This window comes from Pristiophorus japonicus, chromosome 2, assembly GCF_044704955.1.
Source record: "Pristiophorus japonicus isolate sPriJap1 chromosome 2, sPriJap1.hap1, whole genome shotgun sequence".
Classification (NCBI taxonomy): Eukaryota; Metazoa; Chordata; class Chondrichthyes; family Pristiophoridae; genus Pristiophorus; species Pristiophorus japonicus.
This window is the reverse complement of record NC_091978.1, coordinates 283,637,339-283,650,563: the sequence shown is the minus strand read 5'-3', so window position 1 is coordinate 283,650,563 and position 13,225 is coordinate 283,637,339. Positions and strand designations below refer to the sequence as shown.

Genomic DNA, 13,225 nt, shown 5'->3' with positions numbered 1-13,225 from the left:
GATATTACATTCAATTCCTTTATCTAAATCATTGATGTATATTGTAAAGAGCTGGGATCCAGCACTGAGCCCTGCGGCACTCTACTAGTCACTGCCTGCCATTCTGAAAAGGACCCGTTTATCCCGACTCTCTGCCAAACAGTTCTCTATCCACGTCAGTACATTACCCCCAATACCATGTGCTTTGATTTTGCACACCAATCTCTTACGTGGGACCTTGTCAAAAGCCTTTTGAAAGTCCAAATACACCACATCCACTCGTTCTCCCTTGTCCACTCTGCTAGTTATATCCTCAAAAAATTCCAGAAGATTTATCAAGCTTGATTTCTCTTTCATAAATCCATGCTGACTTGGACCGATCCTGTCACTACTTTGCAAATGCGCTGCTATTTCATCCTTAATAATTGATTCCAACATTTTCCCCACTACTGATGTCAGGCTAACCAGTCTATAATTACCCATTTTCTCTCTCCCTCCTTTCTTAAAAAGTGGTGTTGCATTAGCTACCCTCCAGTCTATGGGAACTGATCCAGAGTCGATAGACTGTTCACCAATGAATCCACTATTTGTAGGGCCACTTCCTTAAGTACTCTGGGATGCAGACTATCAGGTCCCGGAGATTTATCAGTCTTCAATCCCATCAATTTCCCTAACACAATTTCCCGTCTAATAAGGATATCCTTCAGTTCCTCCTTCTCACTAGACCCTCGGTCCCCTAGTATATCCGGAAGGTTATTTGTGTCTTCCTTCGTGAAGACAGAACCAAAGTATTTGTTCAATTTGTCTGCCATTTCTTTGTTCCGCATTATAAATTCACCTGAATCCAACTGCAAGGGACCTACGTTTGTCTTCACTAATCTTTTTCTCTTCACATATCTATAGAAGCTTTTGCAGTCAGTTTTTATGTTCCTGGCAAGCTTCCTCTCATACTCTATTTTCCCCCTCTTAATTAAACCCTTCGTCTTCCTCTGCTGAATTCTAAATTTCCCCCAGTCCTCAGGTTTGCTGCATTTTCTGACCAATTTATATGCCTCTTCCTTGGATTTAACACTATCCTTAATTTCCCTTGTTAGCCACAGTTGAGCCACCTTCCCCGTTTTATTTTTACTCCAGCCAGGGATGTACAATTGTTGAAGTTCATCCATGTGATCTTTAAATGTTTGCCATTGCCTATCCACCGTCAACCCTTTAAGTATCATTTGCCGGTCTATTCTAGCCAATTCACGCCTCATACCGTCGAAGTTACCTTTCCTTAAGTTCAGGACCCTAGTTTCTGAATTAACTGTGTCACTCTCCATCTTAATAAAGAATTCTACCAAATTATGGTCACTCTTCCCCAAGGGACCTCGCACAACAAGATTGTCAATTAGTCTGTTTTCATTACACTCCACCCAGTCTAGGCTGGCCAGCCCTCTAGTTGGTTCCTCGACGTATTGGTCTAGAAAACCATCCCTAATACAATCCAGGAAATCCTCCTCCACCACATTGCTACCAATTTGGTTAGCCCCTAATTCATGACTAGGGGAGGGAAAAAGGACAGGACAGGTCAGGGGAGGTGGTGTGGGGAAGAGGCCTATTAGTGCACCTCCTAGTGGGAAGGAACAGAACAGCATCACTTGGACGAGGTGCCAGAGGGCTGTCAATATTCCAGCACGAGCCATTACCATCAGGAGAGGAGAAAACTGCAATAACAGATTAAGTACTTTAAATTTAAACATTTGATTTCTCTAACCCACAAGTTAGCCCAACTCCTCAGTATTTGCTTGAAGCATGAACAGTCAAAACTACCATCTGCTATACCATTTTATCAACATGCAACACAGGGTGAGGAATTGTAATAAAAGTTTTTCCTCCTAGGAAGTAGGATATGCCACTTTGGCAAAGGGATGAGCCTCGCAGCTAACGACTGACCTGAGGCCTGGCAAAATGGCTCAACTATAACAGAGGAAAACCATGGGTTTTTGAACTGCCACCATCTGGTGGGTAATACAGTACTCTAGAGCTTATGCCACCTGTTCTTGTTAACAATTTGTACTAAACACAACTCCACTGTGCAGAGAGTGTTTCCACAGGTGGAGCTAAAGGAATGTAATTGTGTCTTACATTTTCATCCATTGTAGAGTACGGACATACTTGAGATTGCTCAGACATGGATTTGATTGGAGTTCTAACCAACATTTGCATCTGAAAATGGCCTTGATGTTTGTTTTCTTTTTGTATGTTTCGTTTTTTTTGACAGTTTGAAGTGTAAAAGGGAAAGGGTGAGCTCCAATCCTCATACTGAGACACTGGATAAACCTGGAACAACACTATGGTATAGAACGCAGTGCCCTATCAGGGGACCATTCACTAACTCCCAGCCGGTCCAAATTTGCATGGCCTGTCGCCTTGTGCCTCACAGCTCTTTTCTAAGCTTTTCCAGCTCACACAAGGCAGAACTTTTCATGGTGTGGATTCAGGCTGATGCTGCTGTGTACGGGAGAGCACATACTTTTCTTTTCTGTTGCTTATACTGGTTCACCTCAGACTCACTCGAGAATCAAAAATTTCTGGACTGCTGAATATTTGACAGGAACTTCAGAAAAATACCGCATAATAGACCTCATGTGAACTCTTGATTTGAAAGGCCAAAAATATATTCCATAACTGTACATGGACAAGAATTGGTTTTAAAGATAAGCACCGGTATTACAAATTCTCCAGAAATAACAGAAGAAACCAAGAACTTCCGAAAAAGGAAGACAACCTGAAATTATTTCAAGTAGGCAGAGTGGTGTTTGAGTGCCATCTGGTGTTAGCAAGGCTAAATTGCTACAGTTGCTATGTCAAAAGCTTTGCTAAAAATTCTTTGCTTTCTACTAAATCTATGTCCCTTTTTTCAAAATGTTTCATTTAGCCCTGATTATTACAGTGCTTTGCATTATGTATTATGTTCATGTGAATGCTTGGTTCTCTAGGATATGTTTATGTGGTCAAAGTGATTTTTTTTTTAATTGCAGGGTTATCTATATTAGCTAGCAAAAGCAATTGCACTCCACCTTTATTAAAGCACAGTTCTTGGGAGCCAAGTATTTTGCATGTTACAATGAGGTACGAGCTGTAGTGATTGTCCTATAATACAGCCCTACAACAGAGTCTGATATTTGGTATGGGGCTACTTCATCCCATTTCACTTTAACTGTTTTAAACTGCAAGTACAGTTGTCTGCTTCCATAAACAAACCTTTTTTTTTAATTATGTGCAAATAATTGACATGATGTCATTACAAAAAATAGAAGATGACAGAATTGGACAAACTCCCACTCCAGTATCACTGTCTGCAGTAGAACTGCATTGAGTTTTATGTATTCAGTAAAGTAATTGGAATCTAATCGGCAGGCGGTAATATTTAAAACATTCACAGTGGGATCAGCACACTGATTTGAAAAAGCCGCTCGCAGCCACTTTTAGTGGTGTGTTTTCTTTTAGATATACAAGTATAAATGTGTGTGAAATGTGACTAGTCTCTATCCCTGTGCTTCTTCCCTCCCGTCTCTGGCCCACACCTGCATTGCTTCTCTCCGAATTGGTCCAAGCTAATGGCACGTATTAATGGCATCAGCACCGCTCACCTTTCTGCTGCTTCATCATTTTAAAAACAATTTCAAATGTAGGGAAAAAGGAGAAACAATTTGTTCGGAATTACTTTTATTTAACCTGCATGCTTCTCGATCCACCAATTTAACACTTCGTTTGTGAATGTTTTGACAGAGTGGGTGAACCCTGTTCTATATTTCTGTTTTTGGAGATGTGTGCTGGAACCACATTGTGCAAGGAGGTGTGCATTATTTAGGAATCCAACCAACCTGAGTTTCAGAACAGTGTGATAGCGAGTGCAGTGTGACAATCCATATTAAAATGTTCTTTAGCATGATTTTACTCCTTTAGCTCTGTTGTGTTCAATAAGAGTTCTCTGTGACATGGAAGATCAATTGAAAATAATGGAGCAAAATCTAACAACCCTTTTTGGCATATTTATAAAGGCATGATGCAAAGACATGTTCCATTAAAATGCACAATTGCATCATTTGCATGTGATATCATTGTGATGAAAATGATGCATGGTTCTACAAGTTGTTAAAACGACAGCTGGTTGAACATTTCTTCATGGAAACTGTACCCCTTTGGCAATCATGCAAAATATTAATGCAAAAGCAAAATACTGCAGATGCTGAAACTCTGAAATAAAACCAGAAAATCCTAGAAATGCTCAGCCGGTCAGGCCATAGTTTCCCAGACCGTCACTGACCTCATCTCCTCTGGAGCTCTTCCGTCCACGGCCTCCGACCTCATAGTCCCCCATCCACCTACAGCCTGTTTCCACCTCCTTCCCAAGATACATCAACAGGATTGCCCTGGTACACCCATCGTTTCAGCCTGTTCCTGCCCCACTGAACTGATTTCTTCCCATCTCAACTCTACTTTTTCCCTTTGTCCAGTCTCTTCCTACCTACATCCAAGATGCTTCCAACACCCTCCGCCACTTTAACAGTTTCCTGGCCCTAACCGTCCCCTTTTCACCATGGACATCCAATCCCTCTACATCTCCATCCCCCACTAGGATAGCCTGAGAGTGCTCTGTTTCTTCCTTGAACGAGGCCCAACCAATCCCCATCCAACACCACCCTCCTCCGCCTAGCTGAACTTGTCCTCACATTGACTTCTCCTTTGACTCCATTCACTTCCTCAAAACATGTATGGGGCCTAGTTATCCCTGCCTTTTCTGGAATATGTGGGACATTTTTTTTCCCAATCCTACTGGGGTCCCCTCCCTCACCTCTTTTTTCAGTACATTGATGACTATATTGGTATCGTTTCCTGCTCTTGCCCCGAACTGAAAAATTTCATTCACTTTGCTTCCAATTTCCACCCTTCCCTCACCTTCACTCTTCCCTTCCCTTCCTCAACTTCTCCATCTCCATTTCTGGGGATAGATTATCGTCCAACATCCACTAAGCCCACTGACTTCCATAGTTACCTTGACTACACTTCCTCCTACCCCACTTCCTGGAAGGACTCGATTCCATTCTCCCAGTTTCTTCGTTATTGTTACATCTGTTCTGAGAGTGCCACATTCTAAACTAGTGCTTCCGGTATGTCTTACTTTTTCCTCAACCAAGGATTCCACTCGACCGTGGTTGACAGGGTCCTTGAGCATGTCCGTCCTATTTCCCTTTCTTCTGCTTTTCACCCCTTCCCTACTGTCACAGAACCTTGATAGAGTTTCCCTTGGCCTCAACTTCCATTCCACCAGCCTCCACATTCATCCTCTGCCATTTCCGCCACCTACAGCATGATGCCACCACCATACACAGTTTCCCCTCCCCTCCACTTTCAGCATTCCAAGGGACTGTTCCCTCTGTGACACGCTGATCCACTCCTCAGTCACCCCCAACACCCGCTCTCCTTCCCTTCCCACCTTCCTGTGCGAGCGCAAGAGATGCAATACCTGCCTTTTATCTCTCCCCACAGTCCAGGGCCCCAAAACTCCTTCCAGGTGAAACAGCGATTTACTTGAACTTCTTGCAATTTCATATACTATATTCGCTGCTCACGATGCGGTCTCCTCTATACTGGGGAGATCAAATGCAGATTGGGTGACCGCTTTGTGGAACACCTCCATTCAGTCCGTAAGTGTGACCCTGAACTTCCGGTCGCCTGTCATTTATTTCTCCGCCCCACTCCCACTCTGACCTCTGTCCTTGGCCTTCTACACTGTTCCAATGAAGCTCAGCGTAAGCTCAAGGAACAGCACCTCAGCCTTCACAGCCTTCCGGACTCAACATTGAGTTCAACAATTTCAGATCATAACCACTGCTCCGATTTTTTTGGACGGCAGCTATTGGTAATGATTCTGCCATTCCCATTTACACCTCCTGTAGACCCATCTTTTGTTTCACTACTTGTCCCTTTATCACATCCTTTTGCCTTGCACCATCACCCCTTTTGTTATTTAATCTCTCCTGCCTTCACAGATCTTCCCTCCCCCTTTCCCTGCTTCCGTACTTGCTTAAAACCTGTTACATCTTTAACTTTTTCCAGTTCTGATGAAAGGTCATCGACCTGAAACATTAACTTTGTTTCTGTCTCCACAGACGCTGCCTGACCTGCTGAGTATTTCCAGCATTCTGATTTTAATGCAAAATATTAACACAGTTAATATGAGGAACTGTGATCAAACATAGTATTAATTCATGTCAGATTGTTATTATAAGGTCATAGAGGTGAAATGATTTCTAGCTGCACTTTCAATATGTGGTCATGCACTAGAAATTCATTTTTTGTCAACTTGAGCAATAATAATTCCACATACTAAGATCCATAGAAAGGCTGTGTGAAAAAATAATCACTTTATTTGACTGTAAGTGTCTTAGGATTTTAGATTGGACTTTTAGGTCTGAGGAAGACAGTGACATTTGAAGAGCATTGGTACTTCCTTCACTCACATATTACAAACACTCACATATGGGCATCTTACTCCCTTTGAGAGAGCTTTGGATGGAACCACCTGGTATTATTGTTTCTGTCTTATAGGAATGTACAATATGATCTTTAGGAGTTGTGACCCCTCCTGCAGTCATTGGGATCATCCTGTGCCTACTCTGTTGACAGAGAAACGTGTCATTCAAACCAATCAGCTTTGTCTCTCTTTTGGGCATGAAATGTTTAAAAATTATACTTTGTAGTAGTGAATTTTCTTCTGTATTTTATGCCGAAGTTTAAGCAGATCTTTGAATGCAGAAACCTTCCAGTCTACCCAATGATCATACACATGCTGTCTTTGTCTATCTGTCTGTTTCTCTCTCTAAACATTGCTGTGTGCCAATCTTTTCAGAAGAGTGTGACATTTTTTTTAAATACTTCAAATGCTATAACCGTTCTTCAGAATTAAGCTGGTTGAGATGCCAAAATCATTTAAAGGATCGTGATTAAGCTATGTGTGATTCATTTCCGTATTTTTGGACCTAAGCTTCAGTGCCACCATCGACTTCAGGCAAAACCTTGTTAAAATACCTCAGACATGCTCACCCTACTTTCCTTCCAACCTGGCACAGGCTTCAATGTCGAGCACAAGAGGGATTGGCAGATGACTCTTCATGATTCTGACATTGAGGTTCAGGCTTCAACATTAGGCCCTCTACACAATCATAGGATGGGTTGGCTGAATTAGTCTATGCTAACTAAACATAAAGCGTGGGCTCCTTGGATTTCGGTGTCTTCATTGCCTAAGCATTAAGATTCTTCACCATCACTGTTAGAGGGACACAAAATAGATGCTTCTCCACAGAGTAAGAGAAAGTGAAGGGCACTTGTCAAGGCAAAGGAGGAAGAGGAAGGAAACATTATAGTCTTGGTGTGAATTGAAATATATTTGACCACTGTATCGCAATTGACTTGGATCCTATGTATGGATCCAATACCTCTTCATGGCTTCCCATGTTCACAAGATTTTTTATGTAATATCAACAAGTATGAGCAGTGGTTTGAAATCTCCCAGCACTTGCCATGGTCCCTATTTGACTGGATAGATTATACCAGATTCCTGGAAATTGATCGAAGAAGCTATATAAATTCCTGTCTGCAGAGTCCAGACCAGCTAGAATGTTGAGACAACTTGACATTTCATCAGGGATTCAGGAAGAAGCTAGTACTCTCTATGTTAAAGCATCTAGAACTGCAGAATGATTACATTGTAAAAGATACTATAAACGATGGGGTACACCATTCCCACTGCAGGTTATCAGGTATGTTGGACAAACTATATCTACCACAAACGGAGCCAGAGCAATGAATGGTACCAATGTAATGGAAACCAAGGTTCAAGGCTAAGCCACATATATTCAACCTGATTTGAGATTCCAGAATACAATTACCAGCATGAGGCAATAGCAGCAGCACTATTTACATTTGATGTTACACATGGTACCTGATCCAATTGGTTCCCACTAATAATATAGAATTTAGTGATGGACTCCATTCATTTGCTGGGTAATTAATAGGTTAATTGTTACTGTGTAGTCCGAACAGCTGCCAGGCAATTGCCCAGAGTGCTGTGCAGACTTGCCACAACAATCTAACTTTGAACTTGTTGACACACAGTTCAGCAGAGCTTTGGTCACTTCAGCCTCAATTCAAGTCCCGAACAAGTCCCCCTTCATTCTTAAGTTATTACTGCTGTAAAGGCCATCAATGCAATATGGAGTGGAAGGGATGAAAAATGTAGTCATTGTTTTCAAGTGAAACTTTACTCCATACACCAAAGCTCCCACTCACCTGCTCTCCAGATGGATGAGTGTTAACCTTCGTTTTTCAGATGAGATGTTAAACAAAGGAGACATCTGCTCTCTCGGGGATGAAAAATATACCATGGCACTATTCAAAGAAGAGCAGGGGAATTCTCCCTGGTGTCCTGACCAATATTTATCCTAAAGCCAATATCACTAAAATAGATTATCTGGTCATTATCTCATGGCTATTGGTGGGACTTTGCTATGTGCAAATTGTCTGACATGTTTCCTTACATTATAACAGTGACTACACTTCAAAAGTACTTCATTGACTGTGAAGGACTTTGGGACATCCTGAGGTCATGGAAAGCTTTTACAAATGCAATCTTTTCCTTTCTTTTTGTGGGCTAGTAAGTAAATAATTTAGTGCAACCCTGGTGCTTTACCTGTTTTTGTAAATAGTTTATTTATGTACATAATTACAAAAGGAACCTTCCCCACATCGATTCCATTATCAAGATCACTTTATTCCACTTCTGCAAGATGATCTGCCTTTTTTGTTGCCTACCTCCTACTGCTGCCAAGATTTTCATCAATGTCTTTATCACCACAAAGCTTGACCTGTAATGCCTTCCTAGCCAGTCCATCATGTTCACTCCATAAATTGCAATTCACTCAATGACTTGGCCCATGTCTTCATCCATACAGAGTTCTGTACTGCCATCACTCCTGTTCTTTCCAAGCTGCATTGGCTTCCCATGCCCCAGCATTCTGACTTCAAATTCTCATTATCAAATTGTTCCATAACATCATCCCACTCTAAACCTGCAGTCTTAGCAAATAGAAAATACGCCTGCACCACCATTCATGGCTGATAATTCACCTCAGTACCCCTTTCCTGCTTTCTCTCCATACCCCTTGATCTCTTTAGCCATAAGGACCATATCTAACTCCCTCTTGAATATATCTAATGAACTGGCATCAACAATTCTCTGCGGTAGAGAATTCCACAGGTTAACAACTCTCTGAGTGAAGAAGTTTCTCCTCATCTCGGTCCTAAATGGCTTACCCCTTATCCTTAGACTGTGACTCCTCGTTCTGGACTTCCCCAACATCGGGAACATTCTTCCTGCATCTAACCTGTCCAGTCCGTCAGAATTTTATATGTTTCTATGAGATCCCCTCTCATTCTTCTAAACTCCAGTGAATACAGGTCCAGTTGATTCTGTCTCTCCTCATATGTCAGTCCTGCCATTCCGGGAATCAGTCTGGTGAACCTTCGCTGCACTCCCTCAATAGCAAGAATGTACTTCCTCAGATTGGGAGACCAAAACTGAGCACAATATTGCAGGTGAGGCCTCACGAAGGCTCTGTACAGCTGCAGTAAGACCTCCCTGCTCCTCTACTCAAATCCCCTAGCTATGAAGGCCAACATGTCATTCGCCTTCTTCACTGCCTGCTGAACCTGCATGCTCACTTTCAATGACTGATGTACCATGACACCCAGGTCTCGTTGCACCTCCCCTTTTCCTAATCTGTCGCCATTCAGATAATATTCTGCCTTCCTGTTTTTGCCACCAAAGTAGATAACCTCACATTTATCCACATTATACTGCATCTGCCATGCATTTGCCCATTCATGTAACCTGTCCAATTCACCCTGCAGCCTCCTAGCATCTTCCTCACAGCTCACACCGCCACCCAGCTTAGTGTCATCTGCAAACTTGGAGATATTACACTCAATTCCTTCATCTAAATCATTGACGTATATTGTAAATTTTCCAGGCATGTGTCTTTGCGTGAACACAACTCTGATGTCACGTTACTCGTTGTTCTCCACTCCATCATTGTTGGCCTGTTTCAGTTATTGCACCCCTGTCTCTGGGCTCCCTTGTGACAGATTCCTCCACTTGCCGCTTCCCTCCCTGTTTCAAAAGTTTCCTGAAAACTCCCGACTTTGTCTTCACCCTCCACAATTTTTCCATTCTGATCTGCATTAATTGTCTTGCCTTTATCTTGAAAAGCGGTTGAGATGTCTGTTCATGAGGAACACAATTGAAATGTAGGTTGTTGTTGTTGTTGAAGATGTTGGATTCTAGTGGCTGGGGAACTGCTACCCTCATGCTGGTATCTCCAATGTCTCAAGAGAATTGAAAGTAATAGCTCTGGGGTGTCCCTATAATAATGGGAGTACAGGAGGGCACATCACATGATTACTCGCAAAAGTATATTTTCCATTCATGTCCGTCATTTCCATCTTGTTAAGTGCTCTGAGGAGCTGATAGAAATGTAAATTGTTGTAAATGGACACATATTCTCCCCCCCCAACCCCACCCCAAGGTTAATCAAATAGCCTATTCGTGATTGTGCAGATTGGTGAGTAATCTATTTTTCTTCTTTGCTTTTATTTCCTTCCATATCTGAAAATATAGTAACATGTATATTACAGCCACTCTCCTATTATGCAACACTGTTACAGTTTGCCTAATAGATAACCATTGTTTCCATACAAAGAACATATCTTAAATCAAGCAGCATTAGTGCTTTACGTATCCATGGAGTGACAATACTCCAGTGTAGGCTTGCCCAGATGCCTTAGTATGGCCAAAATAATGTACACCTCTCAGTTAGTCCATTTCACAAAGTACTTCAGCATTAATCAAACAGCCTGTTAGTGCTTCACATCTAAAATGCATTGAATTTGTCCCATAATTTTCAACAAAGTCTAACTATATTGAATTCGGCATAGAAAATAGGTGCAGGACTAGGCGATTCTGCCCTTCGAGCCTGCACCACCATTCAATATGATCATGGCTGATCATGCAACTTTAGTACCCCATTCCTGCTTTCTCTCCATACCCTTTGATCCCTTTAGCCGTAACTCCCTTTTGAATATATCTAACAAACTGGCATCTTTCTGTGGTAGAAAATTCCACAGGTTGGCCTTCTAATGCACACCATCCACAATTTGGAGAAGATGTTTAAAAACTTTACAGGCTCACAAAGAAGATTCCTCTTTGATGCTCACCTTTTCTTTATTTTGCATTTTCCAACATAATCCAATAATCAAAACTGTCAGTACATCGATCCATTCTATATTTTTATACGCTCGCTCATTCTTTCTTTCCTTTTTATTTTCCAGTACACAGCTCTCGATAAAGAAAGTCAAATATTCAGTGGTAAACCCCACCGAGATATTGAAGGAGTTGGTACGGAGCAAACATCTCAACCCACCCCGGCCGAAGATCATTCCATGTCTGGGTCCATGACCTTTTCCCCTAATTCATCTGAGCCAGCCGTGTCCATTGCACCCGCTGTCTGAGAATGCTGTGCGGGTCTGATACAGCAACACCTCAAAGAACTAAAAGTATTGTGCTTTCTAGAAGCACGTGTTAAAAAACCCTTTTCATAAAACAACTAAGATTTAAAGAGAAGCTACAGCTGAGTCGGTGTTAAACAAACTTGCTTGTAAAGTGTTGGTTTTGTGTCAAAATGCTTTCTGCCACCCTCCTGTAACCTGTGAATTGCATTCGGCAGAGTCAGGGTTCCTCAGCAGCAAGCATGAGAGTGAGATTGAACTCTGACACCAGAAGCTTCAGTAAGGTTTGATACGGGTTTAGATGTGTTACCTTCCATCAACACTCCCACTTTTCAAACCCTCATCAATTTCCACAGTAGAGTGCTCATTTGATTGAGACTACGCACTATGCTGTTCAATAAATGGATTATATCCTCTTGTGGCCTGCCCAGTGTGGGATAAAGGAGAGAGTTGTATGGTCGGAAAGTTATCTACTTCTTGTTGGATTTAACAGAGTTACTATTTCTGCAATCTGGGTCTGAACAATCATCTGATCTCCTGCTGCAACTTCAGCAGGATACTGGCAGACCCTCCCACAGAAAAATAGAGGACACAGCTACTCTCAGTGTTGATGCGTTTCTATGGGGGATTCTGACGATTTCCTGCCGAAGTTATGGCAGGAGATGAGGAGAACGCCCACCGAATTTCAGGGCCACCAATTAGAGAGCTGATTTAAATCGAGGCTAATCAGCACAGGGCTGCTTTAAGTTGGTGTACTTCATTAGAGGTGGTACCTTGTGAATTAACTTTCCTTACTAAGTGGGTGTGGTGATGGCACATCAATAGAGGACCTCTGATTCTATGTTAGAAAATAATCAGTCTAGTGGATGTTAGACCGAAGCAGGTCATCTGATTAGGAAAAACCTGGATCAGCCGAAGTGTCTCTTGGTGTAAATGTCTTCCCGAACTGATGAATGGCAGGAGGTGCAAACCGGCAGCACAACAGGCATCACCATTAAATTCCAGATCGATGAAAGAGCTTACTCTTCATGTAAAATCGAGATGCTTGCCTGGACCCCACCGATGGGGCCAACATGCACCCTTGCGAAGGCAGGTATTCCTCAAATCACTCAGTATCAACCGTACTACTACACCAAGTCACCTGTGAGCCTCAGGAGTGCGAATTTTGGTTTCAGAAGTCTCCCTTGACTCCACTCCCTCCCCAGGTATTCATTGTCTTGTAAAAGGTGGAAACAACAAAAGACCTGATGTAACTGAATCTTCCCTGTTTACTTGGGGGTTTCTGCTGGTCTTCTACAGAAGAGCCATTACAAGTAGCGAACTGGCTGGAGTGTTGTGATTGAGAGACAGGAAAAACATAGAAATGTGGATAAATTCAAAGCGCACAGCGATACTGAGCCATACCGATCCAAACGGTTCCAGGTTCTATCCCTGGTCTTTGCTGAGTCAGAGCATCTCAGCAGAGGTGACTCTAGTGACACTGCAATTCATGTCAGCATCTTTAGGCTAGAGAGGAGAAAAATCAGCTCGGGTTCCTGCTGATCACTATCCAGTCATCTCAGTTGGAAGTGCGTATGTAGACTTCCAACATCGAGTGAACCATACTCAGGTCCCAACACAGTTCAATAGCCTGCCGACG

The 13,225-nt window shown here is 42.3% G+C and overlaps 1 protein-coding gene across 1 annotated transcript in view; it reads left to right on the top strand.

The window, feature by feature from the left end:
* The window catches only part of dclk2a (doublecortin-like kinase 2a), a 640,305-nt gene extending 627,705 nt beyond the window's left edge, over positions 1–12,600 (top strand). The window contains exon 16 of the mRNA XM_070871479.1: positions 11,410–12,600. Within this exon, the coding sequence (XP_070727580.1) occupies positions 11,410–11,589 (180 nt within the window). The 3' untranslated portion in view covers positions 11,590–12,600. The remainder of the gene's footprint in view (positions 1–11,409) is intronic.
* The last annotated feature ends 625 nt before the right edge of the window (positions 12,601–13,225 follow it).